This window comes from Agaricus bisporus (assembly GCF_000300575.1).
Source record: "Agaricus bisporus var. bisporus H97 unplaced genomic scaffold AGABI2scaffold_12, whole genome shotgun sequence".
NCBI classification, from domain to species: Eukaryota; Fungi; Basidiomycota; class Agaricomycetes; order Agaricales; family Agaricaceae; genus Agaricus; species Agaricus bisporus.
Window position 1 is genome coordinate 908,867 of NW_006267347.1, and position 25,790 is coordinate 934,656.

General features: G+C 45.9%; 8 protein-coding genes across 8 annotated transcripts; 1 reads left to right on the top strand and 7 right to left on the bottom strand.

The window, feature by feature from the left end:
* Positions 1–573: 573 nt before the first annotated feature.
* On the bottom strand, positions 574–1,591 carry AGABI2DRAFT_211112 (hypothetical protein). Its single transcript, XM_006456184.1, has 4 exons — positions 1,451–1,591; positions 1,101–1,392; positions 898–1,044; positions 574–841 (listed from the first exon to the last, which is right to left on the bottom strand). The coding sequence occupies exons 1-4, from the start codon at positions 1,578–1,580 to the stop codon at positions 784–786; spliced, it is 627 nt and encodes a 208-aa protein (XP_006456247.1). The 5' UTR covers positions 1,581–1,591; the 3' UTR covers positions 574–783.
* A 212-nt stretch (positions 1,592–1,803) lies between these two features.
* AGABI2DRAFT_228119 (hypothetical protein) lies at positions 1,804–2,722 on the top strand. The gene is made up of 4 exons (XM_006456185.1): positions 1,804–1,950; positions 2,001–2,192; positions 2,250–2,461; positions 2,513–2,722. Exons 1-4 carry the CDS (start codon positions 1,888–1,890, stop codon positions 2,649–2,651), a joined length of 606 nt encoding a protein of 201 aa, XP_006456248.1. The 5' UTR covers positions 1,804–1,887; the 3' UTR covers positions 2,652–2,722.
* Positions 2,723–3,373: 651 nt separating this feature from the next.
* AGABI2DRAFT_122159 (hypothetical protein) lies at positions 3,374–5,112 on the bottom strand (the record flags this gene model as incomplete). The annotated part of the gene is made up of 2 exons (XM_006456186.1): positions 3,374–4,806; positions 4,929–5,112. 2 exons carry the CDS (start codon positions 5,110–5,112, stop codon positions 3,374–3,376), a joined length of 1,617 nt encoding a protein of 538 aa, XP_006456249.1.
* A 491-nt stretch (positions 5,113–5,603) lies between these two features.
* AGABI2DRAFT_195445 (hypothetical protein) lies at positions 5,604–7,117 on the bottom strand. Its single transcript, XM_006456187.1, has 4 exons — positions 6,978–7,117; positions 6,847–6,920; positions 6,202–6,777; positions 5,604–6,135 (listed from the first exon to the last, which is right to left on the bottom strand). Exons 1-4 carry the CDS (start codon positions 7,100–7,102, stop codon positions 5,717–5,719), a joined length of 1,194 nt encoding a protein of 397 aa, XP_006456250.1. The 5' UTR covers positions 7,103–7,117; the 3' UTR covers positions 5,604–5,716.
* A 116-nt stretch (positions 7,118–7,233) lies between these two features.
* On the bottom strand, positions 7,234–9,261 carry AGABI2DRAFT_195446 (hypothetical protein). The gene is made up of 2 exons (XM_006456188.1): positions 8,766–9,261; positions 7,234–8,710 (listed from the first exon to the last, which is right to left on the bottom strand). Exons 1-2 carry the CDS (start codon positions 9,146–9,148, stop codon positions 7,435–7,437), a joined length of 1,659 nt encoding a protein of 552 aa, XP_006456251.1. The 5' UTR covers positions 9,149–9,261; the 3' UTR covers positions 7,234–7,434.
* A 946-nt stretch (positions 9,262–10,207) lies between these two features.
* AGABI2DRAFT_228126 (hypothetical protein) lies at positions 10,208–13,647 on the bottom strand (the record flags this gene model as incomplete). The annotated part of the gene is made up of 8 exons (XM_006456189.1): positions 10,208–11,072; positions 11,130–11,333; positions 11,385–12,378; positions 12,454–12,523; positions 12,581–13,243; positions 13,295–13,405; positions 13,463–13,480; positions 13,550–13,647. The coding sequence occupies 8 exons, from the start codon at positions 13,645–13,647 to the stop codon at positions 10,411–10,413; spliced, it is 2,820 nt and encodes a 939-aa protein (XP_006456252.1). The 3' UTR covers positions 10,208–10,410.
* Positions 13,648–14,593: 946 nt separating this feature from the next.
* On the bottom strand, positions 14,594–20,597 carry AGABI2DRAFT_122163 (hypothetical protein; the record flags this gene model as incomplete). The annotated part of the gene is made up of 12 exons (XM_006456190.1): positions 14,594–15,939; positions 16,000–16,169; positions 16,230–16,512; positions 16,565–16,650; positions 16,706–16,752; positions 16,809–17,042; positions 17,109–17,458; positions 17,529–18,703; positions 18,754–19,996; positions 20,047–20,087; positions 20,141–20,192; positions 20,240–20,597. The coding sequence occupies 12 exons, from the start codon at positions 20,595–20,597 to the stop codon at positions 14,594–14,596; spliced, it is 5,385 nt and encodes a 1,794-aa protein (XP_006456253.1).
* A 1,969-nt stretch (positions 20,598–22,566) lies between these two features.
* Positions 22,567–24,409, bottom strand: AGABI2DRAFT_211127 (hypothetical protein; the record flags this gene model as incomplete). Its single annotated transcript, XM_006456191.1, has 9 exons — positions 22,567–22,920; positions 22,980–23,030; positions 23,088–23,177; positions 23,231–23,404; positions 23,463–23,480; positions 23,536–23,924; positions 23,984–24,052; positions 24,109–24,323; positions 24,375–24,409. 9 exons carry the CDS (start codon positions 24,407–24,409, stop codon positions 22,567–22,569), a joined length of 1,395 nt encoding a protein of 464 aa, XP_006456254.1.
* Between the last annotated feature and the right edge of the window lie 1,381 nt (positions 24,410–25,790).

Consider the following 25,790-nt stretch of genomic DNA (forward strand, 5'->3'; position numbering starts at 1 on the left):
CGACGCGCGTTTGTTCATCCAATAACGACCGGACTGACTTCGGGCGCCGGTATATAAAACTTTGATTTTTTTAAAAAAAAAAAAAAAGAATCGTGACGCTGAAAATTCGTCATCCCCTTTTCTATGCTCAAGACTGAAACTGGAGTATTTCAATGTAAAAATAATTTTCTCAGGGTGCATTTTCAGCGCAACACATGACTCGACATTTGTGCGGGCACTGGCTGGTCTCCGCGAGTACTTCTACATATCACGAGTACTTGGATTTTAGATGGGAATGACGAGAAGAACTGGAGCTCCAATAATGATTTACACCGAAGTTTGGTGTTGATGTCATTGATATCGTGATAAGTTGCGTAGAGCGTGAACCGGATTCAGAGATCGCATGATATGTATGTTCGTTCTAAATATTGTTATGTATTTCAAAACAAGTGGTGATCTGAGAGCGAAAAAGCAAATGGAGGCGTGCCTGCGTGTGACTGGTCGTTAGATGTGTTGATCCTTGAATACAACAAGGCCTGCCTCGACGGCCGAGAGACTGCCATTTCAAACATTCATCCTGAAGGATCCATATTGGGAAAGAAAACTCGCATCGCATTTATTCACCTGGGGATAAGCTTTAAGCTAAAATAAATCCAGCAGTAATGTAAGTCTAAAGGCGTTGAAGCCTATGGAGGGGTATGCCGATGAAACAGGAGGGACATTTCAAACGAAACAACTGATGAGAGTCTAGGTATGTGGATTAGGATGGTGATAGATGGCATATGCAAGCGCAGAACTCCATCTTTAGGAGGATTTCTTTGCGGTCTTTGCCCTTTGTTCGTAGATCATCGTTGTAAATGGACTAGAGTTCGATTATTTGTCAGCATGCAGACGATGGATGAAGCAATGATGAATTACCCTTCATAATTGAGGGCTGCGGCATAGACCCTCCAAACAAAGAGTGTGATCAAAAGACCAGCAGGCTTCTCGTACCAAAGGGCGGTGGCGAGGAAGCAGAGTGTGCTTCCAACATACATAGGATCATTCAAGATATTGAACGGGAAACTAGAAAAAACATGTTCGATTGAAGGAAAATATCAAACACCTTGAAGATTACTCACCACGTCACCCTGTGATCCATTAATATACCGAAATAGTCACCCAGGAAGGTACCAGTGAAACCAAGCGCCCAAGTCGAAGTGATGACGAATAACTGTCCTAGACCGAAAAGACCAATGGGTACATAGGTTGCATACGGCTGAGGAAGGAGCGTAGCGGTGGGTTGGTCGGCGAGTGCTCGATGATACAACGAGTCACGAAACAATCCAAAACCAAAGATGAGGGCCGCAAGGAGATAGCATCCGTAGCGTGGGTTATTGCCACAAAGACGAGTTATCGTCTTGTTGTGATGTTCTATCGAGTTGAGGAGATGTTAAAAATAGGGGCTTTTATATGAATCGTGGAGCCTTACCATTGCGAGCGATGATGTTCCAGGCGGTGGGGTTAAAGACAATCGAAGCAAGCGAGATGAGTAGTGATTTTTTGCTCAGGTCGAGATTTTCATTGAAGAAAGTAAAAATGTCTTTGAGGTTTTCTGCCATAGCACAGGTCGTGAGGGAACAACTCGACGAGGCTTTTTTTTTTGCAACTCAACTACGTGCTTAGTCAGCAATGATCCGTCGGCATGTGATTGATAGGGGGGCATCTACTGACGAAAGACAACTGACGAAAGGTCTGGCGTCGTTCTCCACTCAGTGAAGTCATATATATATGTCTGGGCAATATGAGGTCACATAAAATATGCTCCCTTTTGCTTTTAGGTCTGCGACACTTCGTTCTTCCTCTCTGTTCAACTCCACCACTCGTAGCATAAGAACTTTCCCAATTTCCGCTCAAATCTCGAGAACAATGGCAACAGCTACCACTCAAGCGCGGTCTCTCAGAGATGTGATCACAGAAGATCATCGCGAGGTATAGTCTCACTTTTGGCTTCATTGTACTCGTCCTCACAAAAATGAAAGATAATGGCTTATTTTGATGAATACAAGAAGAATCAAAATGATTCCAGCGCACAAGAGCGTTGGACAAATCTTTTCACCTGGGAGGTAGCAAGGCACTCGGTAGGCGAAGAAATTGTTGTCTATCCTCTTATGGAAAAACATCTTGGTGCCCAAGGGCATGATCTCGCGGAAGGCGACCGACGTGACCATCAAGTAAGCTATATATGCGTTCCACGATATCCCTTCATTAAGCTCACCTCTGTTTCTTAGTATGTGAAAGAGAGGCTCTACAAACTTCAGGGAATGGCACCCGGATCGAAGGAACACGCCTCTTTGATGCAGGATATCGTCGACCATCTCAAATCCCACATCGAAAGTGAAGAGTCTCAGGATCTCCCAGCTCTGGAGAAAGCCATAGGCCCCCAGGAAAGCCAGAGAGTAGCCAAGAGTTTCGAACGAACCAAGAAGTTTGTCCCTACTAGGTGAGCTTCAGTTTAGTCTTTGTGTGACTATATGCTGACGGCGTGCAAAAGGCCCCATCCTAGTGCTCCTGCTCGCCCTCCCTATGAGACCTTTGTTGGTTTTCTTTCAGCTCCAATTGACAAGCTGAAGGACTACTTCTCTACTTTCCCGACTGATGAGGAGAAACAAGAAGCCCGCCAACACATGTAGATTTGTTTAGATTGTAATTTTGTAATTGTACACCAACCGTGTGGCTGGTAGTTATACTGTACTCGTCTGCATTCAATTAAGGTTTTATTTGGGTGAGAGTGACGGAGAGAATGATTCAATCATGATGTCATGGATGATTGTGGTGTTACGCCGCCTGTGAAGGCCAAAGTTTTCCAGAGGATAGAAAGAATTTTGTCACTCTTTCAACAAGATTCGCCATGGTTTATTTGAACCATCTTACCGGGACGTAAGCAATAATGGATTTGATCCACCAATACCAAAAAGACAACATTGTCTCCAGGTATTGTCTCCAGTATGAGATCGTGTATGGTGTTATTATTTGAACATCGCGACCTCACAAATTTCACTGGTTCCTGACAGCATTCTTTTTAAAAATTCGAGATCCGATACATATTGATGCAATTCGGCGAGAGAAGACGGTAAAAGATGGGAGTTTCAGGGATAAATGAACTCGAAAAGGATTTCAAAGATTCATCTCAACGTTTTATCGGATTGCGACTCCGGCGAACTAGACCATTGGTATTCTCGAAGAACTGTAACACACCCCAAGAATACTGAATAACATAAACACTATTGTCACATATATAGCTAGACATGCAGTAATGATCATACCCGGAAGCACCAGGCTTTCTCCAGGCGATAGTCACAATTTCTCAAACAAAAAAAAAGAGAATGAGGAAACCAACACAACAATAGCGTATTCAAAAATCCACAATAGGTAACCTGCGATAACCCATAGATCTCTTCCGTTCAAGCAAACCTGACGATAACGATGATTCCGAACTACGACCAAACACCGCTGAACGATCCCACCCAGTATATCCTCTTCTGGTACTCCACAATTTATTCATAGACGCTTCTTCTTCCTCCTCTTCATTGATCCTCGAGTTACGTCCGCAATGGCCAGTTGAAAAATCATCAACTGGGTAAGACGGTTGTACCATAACATTCGTTTTTCTCGTCATCGTCGTCGTCGTTCCAATTTTCGTACCAGTCGTACAACCAGCTAGCCCAAAACCTTCCAACGCACTTGATCCATGTTCTTCAGGACTTTCCACTATAACACCTAACCTTTTCTGCGAAGCATCCTTTTCAGGGGAAGACAACGTGGCAGGAACTTTGATTATCGTCGGCTTAGAAGGTTGTGGTGGTGGTGGTGGTGGTGATGAAGAATTTGATTTCATACTGTGCCGAATCGGATCCGCTTTTCTGAGTTTCTGGGCTTCTTGGCGATAAGCTTTGTGAGGCGTAACCGCGCCCATAGAATCACGAGCACCCGTGATCTTTCCTTTCGTCTTGGAACGCGGGATAACCGTACCGGCGACGGCCACGGGAGAAAGTCCCCTCGGGTAATCATAATCCTCTCCCGAAGCAGAAGAAATCACTTCATAATCTTGTGCGATCGTAGATTTCTTCGAGTCAATCCAATAGCCATCCTTGGCAATCTTCTTCTCCTGATCGGGAAAGACGAGATGCACAGGAACATCTTCTCCCAACATCTTTCGAAGTCTTTCCATCTTTTGTCGACGAGCGTTGGAGGTAGACATCGAAGAAGGAACGTAACTGGATGGTTTGGCGAAATTTTCAATATCGTAATCTTTCAGTCCGGTGGGAGAGGAAGAGGTAGAATGACGGGCGTGGTGTAACGTAAATCTCATATCGCTGGGGGAAGGGCTCGGAGATGAAGGGAAAAAAGTGGAAGAATGATTCTTGATATCGTCGTCAATGGAAGTAGAGCGCCTATGGATTGAATTGAACTTTCCAGAAGGTCGATTCGAAGCTGGAGATGAAGGCGATACAATAACAGAATTCGGGAAAGTCGGTGATGATGGTGGCGAAACGGCTAACCGAAGGATAGGAGGGCCTTGTTTATTAATTTCAGAATGAGGATTGAAATGGTCCGTTAAGCGGTCCAAAGAGGATCTGAGCCCAAGTGAGGGTTTGCGAGAGGGTGGACTCCGAGGTGTTGACGGTCTTGATTCAAATGATGTGGCGCATGCAGCCGCGTATGGATGAGAATAATATGACAAGCTTGACGAAGACCTCGAGAAGTAGGAGGAGGAATCCAAGGAGGAGTCGGAAAGCACAGGGGAAGGAGCTTCGCCCCGTGGTGGAAGTTCAACGTGCACTGGTCCTATAAGAATGTAAAGGCAACCAGAGAAGTAAACGAGATGACGCGTTAGCCTTGTAGTAGAACGATTATAAGAGCGGATTGGAGTAGAGGGGGGGGAGGGAGTAAGAAAGCGTTTGACTTACCCAGGATGCTAACGATATCCGCATCTAATAGATGTGGAGTTTCACCTAGGATCTTGCCAAGTTTCTTCGTAGATTTACGAAGCTGGGCACGTTGAACGGATGTAAGGGTGTTGCTGGTGGGAGGAGGAGGCGGGAAAACAACAGGGGTGGTGAGACTAGTAGGTAGGAACTCCAGAGACTCCATGTGTAGTCAAGCAAGAACAGAGGGCGAATTAAAAATGTGAAGGACTTGATATTAAGAGTTGGCGAAGGCTGGCGCTAGAAGGCAAGTCTATCACTGAAACGAGTTGTAGATTAAAAGACGCCGAGAAGAGTCGGAAAGCCTCCCGAGCGATAAGTATAGACCTCAAGGTAGAGAACACGTAATTGGGTCGTTATTATTCCGAAAAGTGGCTGATAGGAGGATGGCGCTAGGAGGCTCCAGAGTTCTAGCGTCGTAAAACGGGGGTGGGTCAACTCCATGGCTACCTTTAAGTACATACCCTCCAGAACAAAAGAGCGAGTCTCTGGCGGTTCATCATGTTATGTCAACCAACATTCGACGCTTCTTACAGTGAACCTTTGTCTAATTGTCTTTGTGAAAGGGTCGCGGCCAGAGACAATAAGTGCGTGAGAAATGGTCAGCTGTCAAAACGGAAATGGTGCATACACACGTGGAATTATCCAATTCAGTCAGTCCAATTCAGTTGCTTTTCTGCTCTTGCTACATTATATACACTTAGGCTTTGGATACTATACTAGACTATACTACATCGGAGAGTGCATTCCAGGGATACTTTGCATACCAATCAATAGAACCCAAACATCATTCCTACCACATCTTGAACCCCTTCCAGACGACCTATGTCATGCGCACCAGCGCTCGTCTTAAGCATTGCTATTCGCCGTCCTTCCTTCTTAGCATCCACGAACTCTTCCAAGGTCCCGAAACCATCAATAACAGTAGTTTGAACAATTTTTCTTCGACGCTCGGCTCTCTTATCTTGTTGAACGGCATAATCGTCCCAGTTGTAATTGGACATTGGGTTCATCGGCAAACCCGGAGCCGAAGGGAGATACGATTCGAGGAAGGTGTCGAATAAAATTGTGGAGTGTGTATGTGGTATAGTCCAATCATCCATTCCATGAGCGATAAGGACCGAAGTTTTGACTTCAGGCACAAGCGTAAGAGTGTCGAACCTATGTGTAAGTGACCATGATAACAAACCTATTGGGGGTGGTCAAGAGATTGTTAACATCATACGTTGATGTAGGTCCGAGATATGATACTCACGTGGGCCATGTGGTATATACGAAAGAGGTTGAAGGAGGGGTATAAAGCCGAATAGGTAGTAATGCTCCATCAATCTGCGGAGAGAGGAAAATGCCGACATGAGGACGAGACCTTTGGGTTCGCTTCCATCCCGAGCAAGGTCCGCAGCCAGTAAACTAGCGATCGCAGTACCCAGACTGTGACCCACAATTAGGACGTCTTGAGGCTTTGAACCCTGAAGCATGAGATAATCCCATGCTGCTCTCGCATCCATAGTTACGCCTTCCACCGTTGGTTGCCCATCGCTATCCCCAAAGCCACGGTAGTCAACCGCAAACAGATTGGCATCCAAACGAGCTGTCAAACCGGTATAGACGGTGATACGTTCGAGAAGAGCACGAGTTCCGCTATTTCCATGAAGAAATAGAATGGTAGGTCGAGTTTTCAGTGCATGAGGTAGGCGAGCAAGTTGATTTTCTTCTGGAGCAGGATGGGACTGGAGGACAGATTCGCGGTGGATGGAATCAGCGAAGATAAACCACGTTCCGATACTGGTATTGTCCGAACTAGAAAGCTTCAGGTTCACAGTTTTTCCCGCTGTATTGAGTAGAAAGAACGTGTGAGCAGCGAATCCATTATAGGCGGCGATCAATGTTGAACACTTACGAGCCAGACCATAGTTCTCAGGGCGATCAAACTTGTTAAACCCAAAGTATTCCAGGTGATGAGCATATGTTATACTTCACCACAAAAAGATGAGCGTCCGCGGAAAATCTGTAATCGCAGATGCCACTCACTAAGTCTGCACCATGGGTATCATCACCACGGACACAACAGCAACATACGACAACCCCAGCCCTATCAACCCAAGTCCAATAATCTTAGACAGCCCACGTTTCAAAAAGCTCTGCTTCTTCGCCATGGTTGTGGGAGGAGGCGAAGACAGAGTAAGCATGCAAAGAGCAATGCGTAAACAAACACAGCGGCGGTGCAGGCATTTTTTGGGTTGGATCGATTATCGCGGACGGCATTTAGCACTAGACCAGAGTTTCATGTTTGCGGCATATCTTTTATTTATTCCGCTACTCCATCAGCACAAGCGACTTATTTTAGGAGTGTAATCAACTTCCGTACAATTCTGGTCCCAAATCTATCTGAGATGACATAATACAACAACAATAATGATAAAAGATACATACAAGTGATACTACTAATACAACAAAGCTGAAAAACGAATTGGTCCGGAAGAAAAGTTCATCGGTGCTGTAAAACAGCAGCACCAGCATAATATTGATCAAACTCAGGATCATTGAATACCCCACCAGGGTAGTACTCCGCTTCTGCTTCCATATCCTCATCTTCCTCCTCATCTCCATCCCAATCCGGGATGGTCTGGATATCAAGACTCCTCAACGGCCAAGACCCTCCAGTCCGCCTGGCTTTATCGACAAAAGAAATAATCGAATGGCATTGAGCCACTCGCTCGGGGTCAACGTGCTTGAGAGTAAGGTTCTCGAGCCGAGGACACGGACAGATGATAGAGTCACTGTTCAAGGAAGAAGGTACAAGCGAAGGAATGGATTCCTCCAAATCCACATTTGAAAGCATTAAGTTTTGGAGTTGCGGCAGAGAATTCAGGAAAGAATTCAATGACTGTTTTTGCGCCTTGATTGAGGAGAAGGAGAGTGTATTGAGTCCAGGAAATACTCCACGAGATGGTAGACCAGAGGCCAATTTTTTTTTCTGTTCAAACTCCCCGAAATGTCCTGTTCCAAGATAAGAGAGTATGGGTCCAACATCGACGTCCTCTGGGTCGGCAGCATGAGTCGCATCTTCAAGACTGAACGTCCTCAGATTAGGAGCATACAGTGACTCCAGAATCGTTTGACACTCTAGAGTATCACGATACCCAAGAGTCAGATCCTTGAGGTATGGTAGAAGGACAGGTTGACAATCGTGGTGAACCAAAGTGACATCATCGTCAAAATCGGTTACCGAAGGTCCTGACCCTGAGATTGTCAACGTTTCAAGCCTTGAACTTGAGGCTAGAATCTGATAAAACTCTTCTGGTGAAGGCCGCACGTCACGAGAGTGGTAGTCGATCTCCAAGGACGTCAAGCGACTATGAGTTTGTCGGTTCAATATTTCTCCTAGGCCAGACCAATCCACATGGACGCCTTGAAGTTTTAGGTAGCGCAAACTGGGAAGAAGTTGGTCGGAATTTTGGGGAGATTGTTTTTCGAAAGAGAAGAGAGGTGCATTTTTCATGCTTTTGGGGTGGAATTCTGGTGAGTAACTGACGTACTCGTTACAGCGAGAAAGGGAGAGGGATTCGAGTCGTGGCGCGCCGTAGGACATGAGGGTAGGGTTAATATGATGGAGTGCAACAAACATGGGCGCCCATACATCGGTAAGGATCTCAAGGGATCTCCACAGTTGTATATGAGGTAATAGATGGTTCAAGGACTCTAGCATGTGAGATGCACCAAACAACGGGTAGTAAACATCGTCACTATGTGGAAACGGCGTCCTGTTAAACCTAAATCAGTCTCTATCAAACACAAACGAGATAGACAAGAACGTACCTTGGTTCGGCAACACTAATATCCCAATCCGAATCCCGAGCATCGATGAGGATATCAAGGGGATACATCCTCGAACGACGAAGATAGAGATCCAGGAACGAAGTATCCAAATAACTTCTTCCACAACCATCCTTCCTAATCATCTCCAAGGTAATACACAAACTCGTCCACAAAGCTGGCGTATTCACAGCAATATTCCTCCAATGCCGACTAACGCAAGAAACCGTAACAGGCACTTTGACAGACGCCGTATCAAAGGCAGGACGATAGGGTGAATATCGGCTAAATGTGTGATCCTCCTCTCCATGGGTCGCTACCGTGAAGATGTGAGCCAGAAGCTCAACAGGCAAGCAATCAATCATCGACGATCTTGCAGAAAACATTGTAAGAGCAGTGTCGTCGTACTAAAAAGAGCTTGAGATGTAATGTGTTCGGAGAAAAGCGGTGGGATCCAAACAAAGTGACGGAAACTCGAGGTATCAGCGTGGCGGGGAGGAGGGCTTATGACACCCTGGACCAACAGCCCATGGGATATAAGTAGCAACCTCGCTTTTTGTCTTTGCATATCACCAAGAACAAAAAGGATCTATATCGGGCGCTGTCAAAAAACTCGAACCTGGAAGCGAACCCAAATGCCAATGCCTTATTGTTAGTGTCCCGTGTGAAAATTCCGCAAAAGGCGTACTAAAGAATGGCCGTGATCCAGTGTGAGAGGGTCAACGATTTGCAACGTAAATCTAATTGTTTCCCTTTTCTAAAAAGAACTCCTCGAGGGAATTAATCCGGCGCCAGAAAGTTGATAAGGAAAAAATCGTGCGAGCGAGGCGAATGGCATAGGGGCGAGTAAAGCGAGGAGACCATGAAACGGTAAGAAGAGGAAACGCCGAGAGTTTCTGATTCATTCTTTACTTGGGTACACGTACCCTACGTTGAAAGCAACGCCCTTTTTGAGTCCAATCATTGTCATGGGCTCATGGTTAATGGACAGGCAGACAAAGTAACCGCCAGAATTGGACTGATCTTTAAAATCACGTGATCAAAAGATCTATTTTTAGCGATGCCGTCGCTCACCTCATGAGTTCAAACGTTTAACGTTCAACGTTCAACGCAGGTTCAACGTCAAACCCCAAGGAGAACGATAACTAATCAGGTCCATCGAAACATAAAGTGTATATAATATATACGAAAGGCTTGACGACCATATGTACCGTGATTTCTACCAGGATTTCTCGTTTTCCACCCGTATGTCGCAAAGCTCAGTCGCCCATGCAACAGTTGCCGTCTAACGTACCTATGTCTCAGGGAATAAACGCATTCGAACTCTCACATGCCTTACCCTGTACAGTATCTTCGCAAGCAATCGTTGGCAAAGGAACCAAGAAAAATAAATAATGACCACGAAATTTTTTAGGTACAAATTCGTGTACAAGACTATTATGATTACAAGGATCTGATAGTTCAACAAGACAGTAAGCGAGAAAGAAGGCTACATCGAGATAATATCGCAATAGAACTAGAGGACGTAAACGAAAACAAAATGTACAACCAAGATCCTGAACAAGGGATCTTGCAAAAGATGAAAGGTATTCAAGGACAAGAGGAAAATAATCATATACAGAACATGGGGGTGAGATTCATACCTTCGCTAAGACGAAGCCGACAGCCCATTCATTTTGATATACGTATTTGAGCTGCTGAATCCCGAAGCGGCGGAGCTCGAAGAGGAAATAATATTCCCACTAGCACCACCACCACCTCCCTGTGGATCGCCAACAGATGATGATGTTTGCGGAGTATCTTGTGGACACGGTGCTTGTTGTTGGTGTTGCTGCTGACTGGGCCCATTCATTGGAATATTGAACTCGGATGAGAAAAGTTGATTGACGTCAATTGCCCCGTCATTGAAAAGTGAGAGGTTCATCATGTCTCCATGCGACAAATAAAGTTGCGGGTCGTCCTGGATCATATCCATCCCCATGTTGAAAGATGGCGGAGCAGCCGCTGATGGGAGATTGGGACCATGATACTGAATTGGTGACGGCAGCTGAGTTGTTGCTGACGGAGCCGGTGCCGAGGAAGAATTAGTAAAGGGTGTAGTCGGTTTCGCGGGTTCGTTATTAAAAAATTCTGCAGGCGAAAAAGCTTCGGGACTGCTATTGTGAGGAGACGATGAGCCGGCACTGTGACTCGACCTTGGTGCTGAGGGGGCTTTTTTCCGAATGGGGCGTATCCAAGCTGGGCGTGAAGACGGTGAAGGAGAGCCCTGTCTCGCGCCATTCGTAAGATCCCCAAGGGGTATTTGGGTCACTGAGAATACGTGTGACTTTCAGTTCCTGATCTAGATAAGCTAACAATAGTACTCACATCGACAAAATTCCTCCATGAGGTCACCTGAGCGCAAGCCACAGATATAACGACCACTAAACCGTCGCAAAAGCGTGATGCAGGATCGAAGCGCCTCCAAACCGGGAGGTATTAAGGGTTGCAGGGCCTCAGACTTGCAACAAAGCAGTATAGCAACCAATGTACGGCCGGCTTGCGTCAGTTGGTGTATCACATGTACACCATCTGTAGCCGAATTGAGCTTCTTTTGAGGATAGATATCCGAAAGAGACTTACAATATGTCATGAGACCCTTTTTAGCAATGTTGACATGCGCAGCGACAATCTGAAGAGCAGCATTATGAGCAGCAATGAGAGCTTCCTTTTCTGCATCCGTCTGCTCCTCCTCGTGAGTCCCATTCGTCCTCTCGGCGAGGTACTCGGAGAATCGATGCCGATAGATCAAGAGCCGCACAAATTGTTCAGCGCAATGCAGCCGCTCTGCTTGAGTGAGTCGGATTGTATCGTCACTATTCACAGTTTCGGGGGTGTGAGCCCAGAAAGCAGGAGTATCACGATGGATCTCATCGAGTAGCGCCTCCTCTTCCCGCATGGGCTTGAATTTCCGTATTCCATATAATACGTTCGTCGCGCGTAGCAGGAAGGATTTTGAATCATCGGATTGTCGAGCTGGTGGAACATCAAGTACAGACTCGAGTACAACCATGATCCTTAAGGATACAATGAAGGCACTCAACCTACACTCGGTTCCCGGAGGGGGCGTCTCAATTGTGTCTCGAGTTATAAATTCATCGTCCACAGGAGAAGGTTCGGAAACATCGCAGTCTCTCAAGCGAAGCATCGAAGGCCGCCCGAAATGGGCACTGAACTGTTTGTCCCAAATGTAAACACACCAAAAGGTACGTTTCCGCACCTCGTCTTCAATTGGGTCAAAAAGATCATATGTGTCAGCGGAGCGATGGAGTCCGGCATCGATGCACATTGTCACAGCTTCAGCGAGTATCGCAGCCGCTCTGGAAATACGGCCCAGGCCCACCGCATAAACCGCCACAATGAGGTTTGCTTGAATATTGTAAAGTGTAGGACGGTCCGATGTTGGGAGTATCCCGAGTCGATTGAATAATTCAAACCAATGGACACCGGCAGAAATACTGTCATTGGAATCGGCTCGCACGCGAGGATCGTCCATGTGGCGAGAGGCTAGGCAACAGATAGCGACAATAAAAGCAGCAAAACCCGGTTCTCCCCATTTTTGTGGGTTGCCATAGTCCTAAAACAGATAACCGAGACGCAAAGAATACATCTGTTAGACATGGGATTGTGATCATGAGTGATGGGTGCTCACGGCTAAGAATGTGGGAACGTGGAGAAAAGGAAGGATATAATATGACGTCGATAAATAGCATTGGACTAGGCTGACAAAAAATGAGCAAACGGGGAATACAACCGATATCACGCAACATGACAATCACCTGTCCATCAGCTCTGGTACAATGTAGGACGTGATGAGTCTCCAGAGTGATTGTGGATTCATGTCCGTGCGATGCAAAGACCGGTCTGGGAACCAATCAGCGTTGCTGGCGTTAGCCATCTTGTCGTCCGCATTAACAGAGGATGTGGATTCGGAACGTGGGCGAGCACTGGTCACCCGATTTTGTTGCGGCGCATGTCGTTCAACAAGCAGGTCAAGGACAGGGAAGCCCGAAGTTTCACCCTGCCAGCGCGTGACACCTTCATCGTCGAAATACAAATAAGAAGCAGTCAGAGACATCCTTGAAGTCACTTCAGCCAGCTGATCCGGATTTTGAACCTGACTATGCGATCCGTATGGCCCTCCAAAGAACGATCCAAAGGACATTTGGGGGCTGCTTTGCCTCTCTTCAACTTTTGGGTCCCTCGTGAAATGTGCGGATGGGCCGGTCAAGGGAAAGACATGGAGTGAAGGAGGGGGTACGCCAGGGGGCATGTTTGAGGGGTGCATGAATGGGACAATCGGGCTGGAAGCGGATTCGTTGGTGTTGTTGAGCGTCGTGGTAGTCGGTGGCAGTACTCCACCAGCGGCAAAGACTGCGGGCGGAATGGCCTGAATGAGCGTCTCAAGGTGATGCATACGATCCTCGAGAGTCGCCGTGCGCCTGACAGCCGATTAAGCGATCAAGGGATAATGAAATCAAACCAAAGCGCACTTTGATTTGTGTGGATGAGTCCTCTTTCCTGGTTCCTCGAACGTACAGGCTGAATTGGCCGTGAGGCAAGCTTGACATGGATGCCCCTCATCGCACTTGATCCTTCTCCGCCTGTAAACCGCCTCAGAAAAGGGTTATCGAGACTGCATGCGCAACACAAAAGCTCACCGACATCGGTCACACGCCCTATGAAAGTACCGGGAAATGTAAATCTAAGCCTCGTGCCTGCCAAAGACTGACGACGGCGATACGCACCTGCTAAGTTTGAATCGCCGTTCTTTGAGTATAGAAGACGATGATAACTGTTGAGTCTGTTGCTGTTCTTGGGCATCTTGGGTCGTAACGGGAGGCATGATGGGGGAATAGAGTCAAGAAAAGGAATACATTAGCTGACAAGAATAGCAACAAACAAAAGTTGCAACTATGGCTCACTGACTCAATAGGTAAGCCAACCGAATTTACCCGAAAACACAGTGCCTCACTCATCAAATATGTGTCCATCACAATCGCAAGTCACGGCCCTCACTTCTTGTCTTCTTGTGGGACAAGCCCCCTTTCAAATAGTTCGCATTCATCTACATATAAAGAACCTGACTTCACCGGCAATTCGACCTGATATATACCCGGACCGGTATGACTAAGTAAACTCCTGCGAAACGCCTGCGGCGTCAGTCGAATTGGTGATTTCGACTCTGTCAGTCTACCATCCACATCGTCCAACATCTAGGCGAGACAAAAACCCGTGCTGATAATAATTTATCTTTTCGCTAGCCGGCTTAGTCAATGGCCCTGAGGTGTAATTGGATATTGACGCGATGAAATTCTATTCAACTGCTAACCCGTTTAGATGGCCGACCTGTCATCTGATCATGACGAAACCCACCCAAAACCCCGGTACATTAAGTAGCAGCCCCTATCGAAAGGGGAGGACTCTATACGTTTGTAAATTCCATGAGGAATAGAGGTATGAAATGGTTATATTCCAGGTTCAACGAAATCAATTGCACGTTCTCTGATGGAAAATAAAAACGTAGGTATATATATAGTAACTGTGAGCGAGGATAAAGATAAATAAATATAACAAAGAAAAGTCCAAAGCCAAAAAAAAAACAAAAGAACGTGGTATTCATAAAATAAGAAAATAACAATTCAAATTACACATTCAGCACACTCAAACTAATAGGATGTTATGTAAATATGAAGGAAGAGCGGAAAAAACACTAGTGACGAAAAGAAAAAGAAAATCCAAGCACAGTCCATCCATTGATCCATCCATTTCTCTATTGGTAGCAATCAGATCTACACCGCTCGTCCCATCGCATTCCAAGAGTCCGTCGTCGAAGAACTCGCAGCACTCATCTGTCGATCATGCTGCTGTCCACCAACACCAGCAACACCAATGATGGTATCCCTATCATAACTTGGTCTGGCCGTCTCCTCAGATGCTCTTTCAATTCCTTGCGACTGCGATATAATTTGCTGTTGCTGGTGCGATTGTGCATCTTGTTGTAAATGTGGATGGCGCTGGTATTGTTGATCATCACCTTCAGTCAACCAAAACTCTTCATCATCAGCAGTAGCATACGAAGTCGCCTGCGAAGCAAACGAAGTCGAACTCCCCACTCGTCTCGGATTTTCTTCATACTTCGATTCTTCATGCTGATACAACTGTCGTTGCTGTTGCTGTTGCTGTTGCTGCTGTTGCTGCTGCTGCTGCTGTGTTGATGACGGCGACGATGGCCACAGCTCTTGATGTGAATGTAACCGCGGCGGACTCCTCACCCCCATCTCATAAGCCTCTTCCTCCCCTCTCCCATTCCCACCCCCACCCCCAGTTCTCGCACCACTCCCACTCAACCTCCTAATAAGCCCACTCGGTCCACCCGTCGAAGCCGGTCCATCCGACGATTCATGTATAACTATCGGCGGAGGTGGCGACCCCAAAGTTGGAGCATCCAAAACCGGCGAACTCGTCGAAGTATAATTCATCCCCGCCGCCATCGACCGACCCAAACTCTGCCTTAACGTATTATTACTATTACTCAAAGAAGAAATCAAACTAGACCTCCTCGTAGACGGTGATGGCGGACTAATCGTAACCTCCCCAGAAGCAAGTCTATACTTCGTCGCAGGCAAAGGTGAAGGCGGCGGCAAATCCGAAACAGAATAATACGAAGGTTGCGGCGAAATCGTATCAACTCTCGCATTTGGATTCACCCGAGATAAAGGTGACAATGACGAACTCGCCGAAATCGGTGACGACGAAATCAACGGCTGTTGCTGATGCGGACTCGACGGACTCGAAGGATGTTGTAATAATCGTGGTGACGGTGTTTCACCCTTTCCACCCCCGATATAAGGCGAAGACGAAGGAGTAACCTTCGTTATTTCCGTCGGTTCATAAGGACCATTCGCAGTTGACAATTCCGACATCGATCGACAATGTTGTTCCGAAAACATCGGTGCCGCTTCAAGATTATTAGTCGTCAAAGTCGAATCCGTCAAAAACTCTCGATTCTTCTTGGCATTTCGATGATGAATCCCAAGCTTGTCTTTGAGATCCCCCATAACCCACATTTCTCGAACGATTTCTTTGTCGAGAGGATAGTATACCGTCGAAATGAAGTTGAAGATAAATCGAGGAGCTAGTAAATGGTTATTGTCAAGTCAAAACAAGGAAATGAAATGAATGTGTATGAACGCACCAAGAGCAACAGTAGTCGTAAACAAGACCGTAGCCCAAAACTGAATACCACCAAACAAAATCAAAACCTCATCCACAAAATCAATACTCATAAAAAATGAGTAAATCAAAATCCAAAGCATCATCACAACCGTCGATCCGACCACCACAATCCACGTAATCACCGTCCAACTACCAAAACCATCAGCAAAACGAAAAGGAGGGAAGGGAAAAACGAAAAACAAAACTCACTAATGAGTATTCATCCCCACAAACGTATTCGCCGAAAATATAGCAGCAACAGCCACCGTCGTCCCAAAATCCGCCAAACTCTCGATACTCCTCCCATTCCACGAAAGCGGATTCCCCAACTGCCAAACCAAATAAGGTATAAAATACACAATCGCGGATTGATACAATCCATCGCCAATGTATAACCAAAATTTAGTTCGCGTGTATTCGAGCCCTCGAATCCCTCGGATATAGAGCTGTGGGAATGCTAGTGCAGCCTTCGCATTGATGTCTTGGTCGAATGCTAATAAAGAGTGAGCAAATGCTATCATTAGAAGAAGTGGGAAGTGCAGTACCTCCGAGTACGATAACGGGAAGTGAGGTGAATACAAGATTATACAAAAGGATGAAAGTATATTGATACAAATACGTCGCATCAAAGCTACAATCCATCCACATCAGCCTTTTACTCACACAAAGAGAATCACCACACTCACCTGTTAAAAGGCAAAAACCAAAACATCGCAAACGTCCAAATCACATTCTATTTCCTCACCATCAGCACTCCATACGAAGAAGAAAAAGAACCAGCAAACGCACCTTGTAAAAGAAATTACTATGCATCTCCGCCACACGTTGATACGACCATCTCCCATGAACCAACAACAACTTGGTCAAAAACCTAAACTGCCCAAACGCATAATCAGCCGACATCGCAGCCTGCGAACCCTCCAATCCAAACAATCCACATCCAATATTAGCTTCTTGAATCATCGCAACATCATTCGCCCCATCCCCAATCGACAACGTCATCGCCTTCCTCCCTTCTTTAACCTAAAACACCCGAAAAAAGAATCAATTTCTCTCCCTCAAAGAAAGTCGAACATATGCAAAACTCACCAAATTAACAGTCAAAGCCTTTTGCGCCGGACTAACTCTACAACACACAACCGTCTCACACTGAGTCCCCAAATTCAAAAACATCTCCTTCACCTCCGGCATCAATGCAAACCTCAACGTATCTCCATCAATAACCACCGCAAACGACGCCTTCATCAACCCCGGCACAAACCCCCTCTTCTTCGGCTCCCAAGTCGGCGGTCCCAAAACCGATGCTATCTTATTCAACCCAGCTTCAATTTGCGATCGTGTTTGTTCCATAGAATCGGCGGAGAGGATCATTAATTCCATGGATTGGGTCAAAAGATTGCATGAATACCCAATTTCGATGGCTGTCTGCAATTTATCGCCTTGTTTTTTTAAGAAAAATGAAAAATGAGCCAAAACAACACATATTCCAGAAACAAACAACAAACTCACCCGTCAAAATCCACAACTTAATCCCCGCCCTATGTAACATCTCAATCGCCTCCGGCACCCCCTCCTGCAACTTATCCTCCAAAGCCGTCGCCCCCAAAATCCTCAAATCCCTCTCAATAATCTCATTCGCCTTCTCAATCTCATCATCCCTATTCTCCACCGCACTCGTCGCCGCATCATAAACCCTACTCCAATTCAAATACTCCTCCTCCTCCAAATACCTATACGCAATACACAACGTCCTCAACCCATTATTCGCAAAATGTTCCATATCCTTGCTAGTCTGCTCTCTCAACTGTCCTTCCTGTTCTCTTTCCGATTCATCTGCAAAAGTATTGCACAACCTCGCATAAATGACACTGTCTGCACCTTTGCAGTACAAAATCAACCTCCCATCCGGAGCACGTACAACCACACTCATCCTCTTCCTCGTCGAATTAAACTCCAAAACCTTCAAAAGACTATACCTCTCAATCTGTCCCATAACCTCAATATCCACCGCCTCCTTCGACTTCCCAATAAACGGAAACCCAGCATCCCTAGCCGCCGAAACAAGCGCAGCCTCATCCGGAGACTCCGCTTTATAATTCAACAAATACGGATTCGTCGTCGGTTCCGGTTTATCCGACAACGCCGTATGACACAAAGCCAAAGCGCGAAAAAAAGCAATTATATGATTCCGTTGAGGATTCCGTTTATCAGCCAAATCAGAAGCCAATTGAGGTGCGACCAGTGTCACTTTGTCAGCCTGAAGATATCTATTCTTGAACGTCTTTTCCATAGTCGAAATCATCGAATTCTTGAGATTGTCGAGATTGTCGATAAGATCTCTTGAATTCAGATCTGCAGAAGATGAAGTAGTAGGCTGGCGATTGCGAAGTACAGCTCCACGTTGGGCTTCTGTTATTCCTTCCCCGTAACAAACTCCGTGAATAGAACATTTCTGGAATTCCATCACGTTCTGAGTCAAAGTCCCGGTCTTGTCGGAGAAGACGTATTCGATTTGACCTAGGTCGTCGGATATGTTCCATGTTTTGGGTACGCAGGGTGTATCATATGGTGCATAATACATGTCGATATCTTGAGAGATGAAGTAGGCTTGGATAGTTTTGACGATTTCGATGGAGATGTATAGGGATATAGGGACGATATTCTGGAATGCGATGAGACATGAACTATAAAAAATCCTTGAGTAAGAAGACTCGATTTATGAAAGAAGACTTACACAAAGGTAACGAGAGCGTTCACGACGGGCGAACTAGTCGGATCGGCTCCTTCCTCGAAAAACTCTGAACTAGTCCCAGTCTTCCCATCCTGAACACCGCTCATAATAGCCGAAATCAGACACATGATCGTTAAGAAGCAAAAATTGACGATAACATTGAAATTCGTCTCCCTCTCAATTTTACTCCTCTTGGAAGGGGTATCACCACCATTCAACATGATCTTGGTATCCGAACCCGTAAACACCACGAGACCTATAACCCAGTTGGTATTCCTCAAAGCGCAACCACGAAGCAACAGTTCATTGATAGTGACACCCTGTTGTTTTGATTCACCAGTATTAGGATCCTTATAACGGATGACTCCATTGTAAACGTATAGATTTTGATGAGGTGGTTCGGAATCGAGGTAGAATGAAGAGTGTTCAATGTCCTCTTCGGACGAGATAGTGGATGTAGCCTTGATGGCCTTGCGTGGTTTCAAGTTTGTTTCTCCGTCGAGGTTTTTGGTTTCGAGATAACACATGCCGTCTGAATCTGATGTGGAGAGGACGACGATGTCGGCAGGGACTTGATCATTGTCTCGTAGTAGGACAATATCTCCAACCTCGAGTTTTTTCCATAAAGTCCTCTCCCAACGTGCGGAACCTCCTGTATGCTTTCGCCAATCCACGACGCCAAAGCTCGACTGCGAATGAACCGATTGTTGGTATTGAGACAGTGAACCCATAGTAGAGAACCTTCCATTTCCGAATTCCGCAGAATCCTTTGCCGAGTCCGATAACGAAATCTTGGAAGGATCAAGAGGAATACCGGGAGGGTAGCTATGTGAATCAACGCTCTGAATATCTTCCAGCCTTCTTCCACTAGCGCCTCTCGAGAGGTCGATGCTACTCATCCGGCCCTCCGTAGACACCGTTGAGTCATCGTTGCCTTGCCTTAAAACGACTTTGAGCTCTTGTCGAGCGAGACCGGCTTCACGTTCCCTCAATTTCCTGACACCTTTTGTGACCTTCCCGGGGCTATTGACACGTAGAAGCCTTTCGAGCCATGAACGAGAGTCCGCAGGTTGATTGACATTTTTCCACCCGCCGCTTAGTTTAGTCGCCGCGGATGTGTTGACTTGTTCGTCAATGACACCTCGTCGGTAATCTTCGATGCCATCCTTGATGGCGGTAACGGTTAGGATGAAGGCGAGCGGAAGGACAGCTAGAGAGCCATTTGGTGCTCCGAATACGGGAAACACTGATCGTCGTGAGTGATTGGTATCAGAAAGAGGAGAAATAGCAGCATACGTTGCAGGATGACGAGGGAAAGGAAGAAGAGGTTGGCAACACTACGTGAGCATTGTCAATAAGAGGGAAGTGATTCGAATTGAAAGTAACTCACCGTCGGAACTGTTCATACAGGTTTTTCGGGATGAAAGTTAAGATAGTATACTCTATCGATGCAAGTTAGTATAACCCAAGAGAAGGGAGGAAAACGCACTAGTCGTCCGGACTTTGTTTCTGACGTAGCGAGATCTGGGTTCTCCATTTCCGTCGACTTCTGCAGACGAGAGCGGATGATTGACATAGACGTTTCTACGGAGACCAGAAATTTCCTTTGACGGGGTAACATCTGGCGGGGGCAGCGACTCTTGCTTTTTGGCACGGTGCCTGCGACGAAAGAAGGAGCGTCTCTGACGAACGGTCTTGCGACGTTCAGCGCGCTGTTCTGAGAGAATGGATTCAGCGATTGCGGAGGCAGCGGTGCGGACTGTGCGGAGGCGGAGCTCGGGATCGATGTTGTCGTCGTCGTCGTCAGTGTCATCGTCTGCGCGGGAGGGGGGGTGGCGGGGCGACATGGGAGCTGACACCGAGAGCCAGCACGGTGCGGGGTGGATGATTCTGCACGAACAGCAACAACACCGCACTGCCTGTCATCACAGGACCCCGGCCACCTTATTCACACAGCCCTCACTCAGGGGAATTGCTTCACATCACTTTTGACATTCGAATCCACCGAAGAAGACTCGATGTATTGACTATGGCCGCCCAATCCCTTTCTCCGCCGCTAGTATCTTCATTTCACTGTTGCTCGCCAACTTTATATGATCGACCACGCCGCTATGCCCCAAATTTCGCGCTTTCTTTACAAAACTTGATTGTACATGGATTCTCTCATCAGAGGACAAGCTTTAATTCGAATCGATGCTTCTCGCGCTGAGTAAACTATTCTTTCACCTAAAAATACACGATCATAGTGGACATCCATCAAATCCGTAGGTTTCACACTGGCGGTGAAAAGCCGAGATAATACTTGGTTTACCCAATGGGATTTTATGTCCCCAACATCCTCCGGGGCAGCTAGTAGATCCGGAAAAACTGGGAATATGTCAAGGTACTATTCGAAGCTCTCCAGACAAGTTTATCTTCTCATACCTTCATAACTTCAACACTAGGCTATCTTATAAATTAATAGACTCGGACATCTCAAACAATTCAACAGGTGGTCTCTTGTAAGAGCCGATGACAGCATTCACCTTGGCAGCCAACCGCTTAAGGTCGATAAGCAGGTATTAGCTGTACCAACACAAATATTTTAATGCGATTACCATTCAATACCACCTTCAACAATACCACGATCAATAACAAAAAATGGATGCTGGTTGACCTAGCAATAAACAAGTCGGCAGTCCAGGGGATCCAACTCCGAACTTCTTGGCCAGCATCAGTATTTCCCGCCAAGGCGCCAGAATCTTAAAGGTGGAGCAGTGGCGTTCATCGAACGGTGTTGCCCGGTCTCACGGTGACTACTATCATCATTCAAGATGATTACAAGTGGACGATTTCCCGTGGGGAATAAAAATGCAGAAATAATTTCCAGATGTTAGTCCGAGCCCATGCCGGAGAAGCCGTTAACTAAATCGGTGTGACACATGAGCGGATCTTAAAATCAACCTAATTCCAGATTGAAGGCCTTCAACGCCCTCCCCAGACTGCAAATGCTGTAATATTACGACACATTACATCATAACACATCAGAAGCTGAGCTCAGACAGTGTCAGAGCAGACCTAGAACTCCTGCAGCATCTAGAGAGCGTTGATATGTCCGAGTCCTAGCTGATTGAGTCATCAGCTAATAATCCATCCGCGTTTGTATCGTCACGAAGATTTGGAGTCGCTTGCCATATATCGCATCGTCGTCCTCCGAGTCCTCTTCAAAATTCTGTATCTGATAAGTCATATTTTGTGTTTGCAGGAACTCTTGAATGTCGTCTTTTTATTGCTGTCGAAGCAGTAGGCCATGTTGGGAGGCATGGACGAGATGGTATCTAATCAGGTTCTCTGGCTATTTTCAATCATATATTTATTGCTGTTGTTTTATTCCGACTGCTTACGGTTCAATTTATCGCTACTAAACCAGCGGGGTTTCAATGAAAACAAGGTTTAGAAAAAATTATGAATTTTAAAATGCTACGGGAAATCGTCCAGTGAGATGATAGGACACTATTATCAGAATGATGTGAAAAATATAACAATATTCATGATGAGTTGAACGTGGCATTGTTCTATCAGCCACAACAATGGTGAAGCGACTGCTAAGGTTGTAACATAATTTGCACACGAGGCTGGTATTAGACATTCATAAATCTTTGTGTAATTGTAAACTTTCGAGAATGCTTTGATTATCAGTTAATCAATGGTATCAAATTACAATTTATTCAAATGTGTGTAAGGGCTTCCTTCAAAGCCAAGCGATCTTTATATGATTAGACGTCGTCCAAGCCAGTGATTTGATCCAAGTCCATATCAGTTGGGACAAGGAACGAATTAAGCTGCAACCTGAATACCCATATCCTTTCCGATCCTATCCAAAAGTTCTTCTGCTCTCCTACGATCCTCATCAGGATCCGAGGCACTCCAAAACCAATTCTTCCCAACCTGTCCAAAAACATCTTGCAGCGTCTCCATTGGAATCTTATCTCCCAACGTATATTGTTCCAAATTAAATCCAGGAGCTGTGAGAATAAGAAGATCGCCAGTTTCGTCACTTAACTTCGACATGCTATTAGCATGAGGAACAACGATGGTATTATAAATGCTCGAAATCAACTTGATCTTTTCGGAGTTGAGAGGACCGGATGTTGATTGATGTGTTAACAGGGAAGCGAGGATGTAAGCGCCCTAGCACAAATTATGCGTTGAGATTCGACTCAAGAGGAGAATAGAATTGTTGAGCAAACCTCGATGCCTACTGTTGCCCCTGCACCTAGATGGGGAAGCATGGCGTGTGCCTGAAAAAGTATTTTTAGTCATGCCACGTGCACTTCAGAAGAGTCACAAACACGCACAGCGTCACCCATCAAAAATACTTGCTGATTCGAAAATATGTCCAGATGGTCCAACACATGCAACGCCCACTTGGTGGGTTTCTTTATGCACTGAGAAATTTTGTCAATGCCAACCGGACACTAAAATTGATAGCAATTCGTACTTGAATCAAAGCCATGACTTCTTCATCAAATCCTTGATATGCTTCAAAGAATTCTTCTTGTGTTACTTCCACTTTCCATGGTCCCTCCCACACGCCTGTATTCTCGGACTCATCCCGCGCAATCGCCACAACATTGATGAGCTTATCTCCTGCCACAGGATACGTGGTGAGGTACTAACGTAGAATGATCCTTGAGTCATTCCACGCTAAAAAAAAAAGCAAAAATACAAACCCGTGTTTTACCAGCGTACTACAGAAATCATACGGTCAGAGATTAGAATTTATATCAATGGGGAATCACCCACAGTCAACCCAGGATGTCTCAGTGACCTATGTCCCGGATACATTTCTTCCAAAGCTTCTCTTGAAACGAGCCCACGATACGCAATAAGACCCGACCACACAGGTTTACGGTATTTCTCATATTTTTCAGGATTTGGTAAATGGGATAGAAACAGTTGGCGAACGGTCGAGTGGATACCATCGGAACCAATGAGCACGTCGCATTCTTTAGAGGGTTGATTTTCAAAGTGAAGCTTTACACGGCCGGAGCTCTCGTGGGTATAATCTACCAGACGGTGGTCAAGATTTAGGGTGCATCGGCGATTGTTTTGATCCGTGTTCGAGTCCGACAACGGAAGATGTTGGATGAGTCCTTTTTGAAGATCTGCTCTATGAATGCGAAGAGCGCCACCTATAATATCGCGTTTGCTTAGTTTTGAAGTAAAACTTCCATACAGAAGGCAAACCGACCGTCATTCATAATATCATGAACATGGAAGCCCTTCTTTTCGTCAGCTTTCCGCAGACCAAAGATCACACCTAGCGAATGTCACTCGTCAAGGTGTTCTTCGAACAGAAACAGGAGAAAGACGTACGTGGTTCAAGGTCAGGATAATGGTCGAAATATGGAATCAACGTTTCGTAGACACCCATTTCTTTGAATATGTTCAATGTCAAAGGCCATACATTAATTCCTGCGCCAATCTCTGCTATTTCCGCAGCTGCCTCATACACGTCAATCACAAATCTGCGTTCCTTATCAAGAGCATTAAGCGCCACTGCGAACGCCAGACCGACAATACCAGCGCCCCTTGTCAGCCAGGTAAGCTTTTTGTGGTAGACATCAAGGAAAAGGACTAACATGACTGCAACGTGGGTCCGCTTGTCTTGCGACATAATTAATGTTAAGAAGTTTGAGTAGGTGATTGGGTTCTAAAGTCGAAGGTATTGGTAGTAGATTATGTGTTCTGTCACCGAACTAAACAGGGGAAGGTGATAAGGCCTATGAAACCATGCCATTTATATTATAAATATGGTGAGACGGAGATACTAAAAGCCTATTGAAATCGTGCAAGCTCGTCTGCTCTAGGGGATATGCGGCGCGCGCGAAGCACATGCTGGGTTCCGGTTCGGATCGAATGTGGGCTAAGACAATTTGCGAACATTAGAAACAACGAAACTTGAAACTTCCACGCACGTCGCACTTGGCTTCCTTCTTACATCCACTCCTATTAATTTGCGGGATAACAATTTTTCATCAGCTCTTCATCAACTCTCCATTAGTTACGGCGATGCAGCCGATGACATCTAGTTCTTTACATTGTATGTCGGATCGGTCAGCCTGTGGCACTCTAGACTCCTTCTTTGATCGCCAGCTCAACTCTAAAATGGATTCGGAAAATTGTTATAGAGTGCCAGTAGAGTGTTGTTAGGCTCTAGGCGCACTCTTATTCTATCAACTGAGCACTTTGTTATCGCCAATTTAGAAAGCCCAGTGGGTTACATCAAAAAAGAAGGATTCGCCACTTTGTTATGTGGCTGCCTAGTCGAACGTGACTACCGACGGATCAAAGTCACACGGACCGGTGATAGCTAAAAACCGACTCAATAGGGGAAATAGCCCTCAGGGAAATAATCAAGACAGTTCCTGACAATCCTAACTAGAACAATATCCTTGTATGGAATAGGCCAACCAGTAAGGCTGGTATTATTTGGGGGAAACTTTGGCCAATCTTGTGTCTAGATGTTATGGGCACAGGAGGGTATCTTTCCACTATCTATCATACATTGATCTAACATCCTGCCTGCACGGACAAAGGTTGATCCGACTCAAGAGGGTCAACCTGGGTCCCAAATCATAAGCGAAAATGCAGCGTACCCATTTTTGGTACTACATTTTCCCGATGTAATCCAGAAACACACTATTGGTCCATATGTACTAGTATTTAACCTCGCAGGATGAACCAAGCTGTCGACGCTCTCAATGGCCATATCAATATACTACATATCACCACCTTACCTACTTTTACGTGGCGCTATACCAGGCGGCTACTTGGGTACAAGTAGACAGCGGCAGAAGGGGGAGCAGCACGGAAAAACTAGTGCAGCGACGGTTCACGCGTTCACGTGCTGATATTTGGGATGACAGAGAATGCGTCTAAGCGTTGGTGTCGGCTGCGCGCTGGCGGAGGATGTAAAAGTATCCGGAGAGGGATCCACAAAAGATAGGAAGCCTGGCTCGGGGTTTTGTTAGTATTCTAATAAAAGTATCATCTAT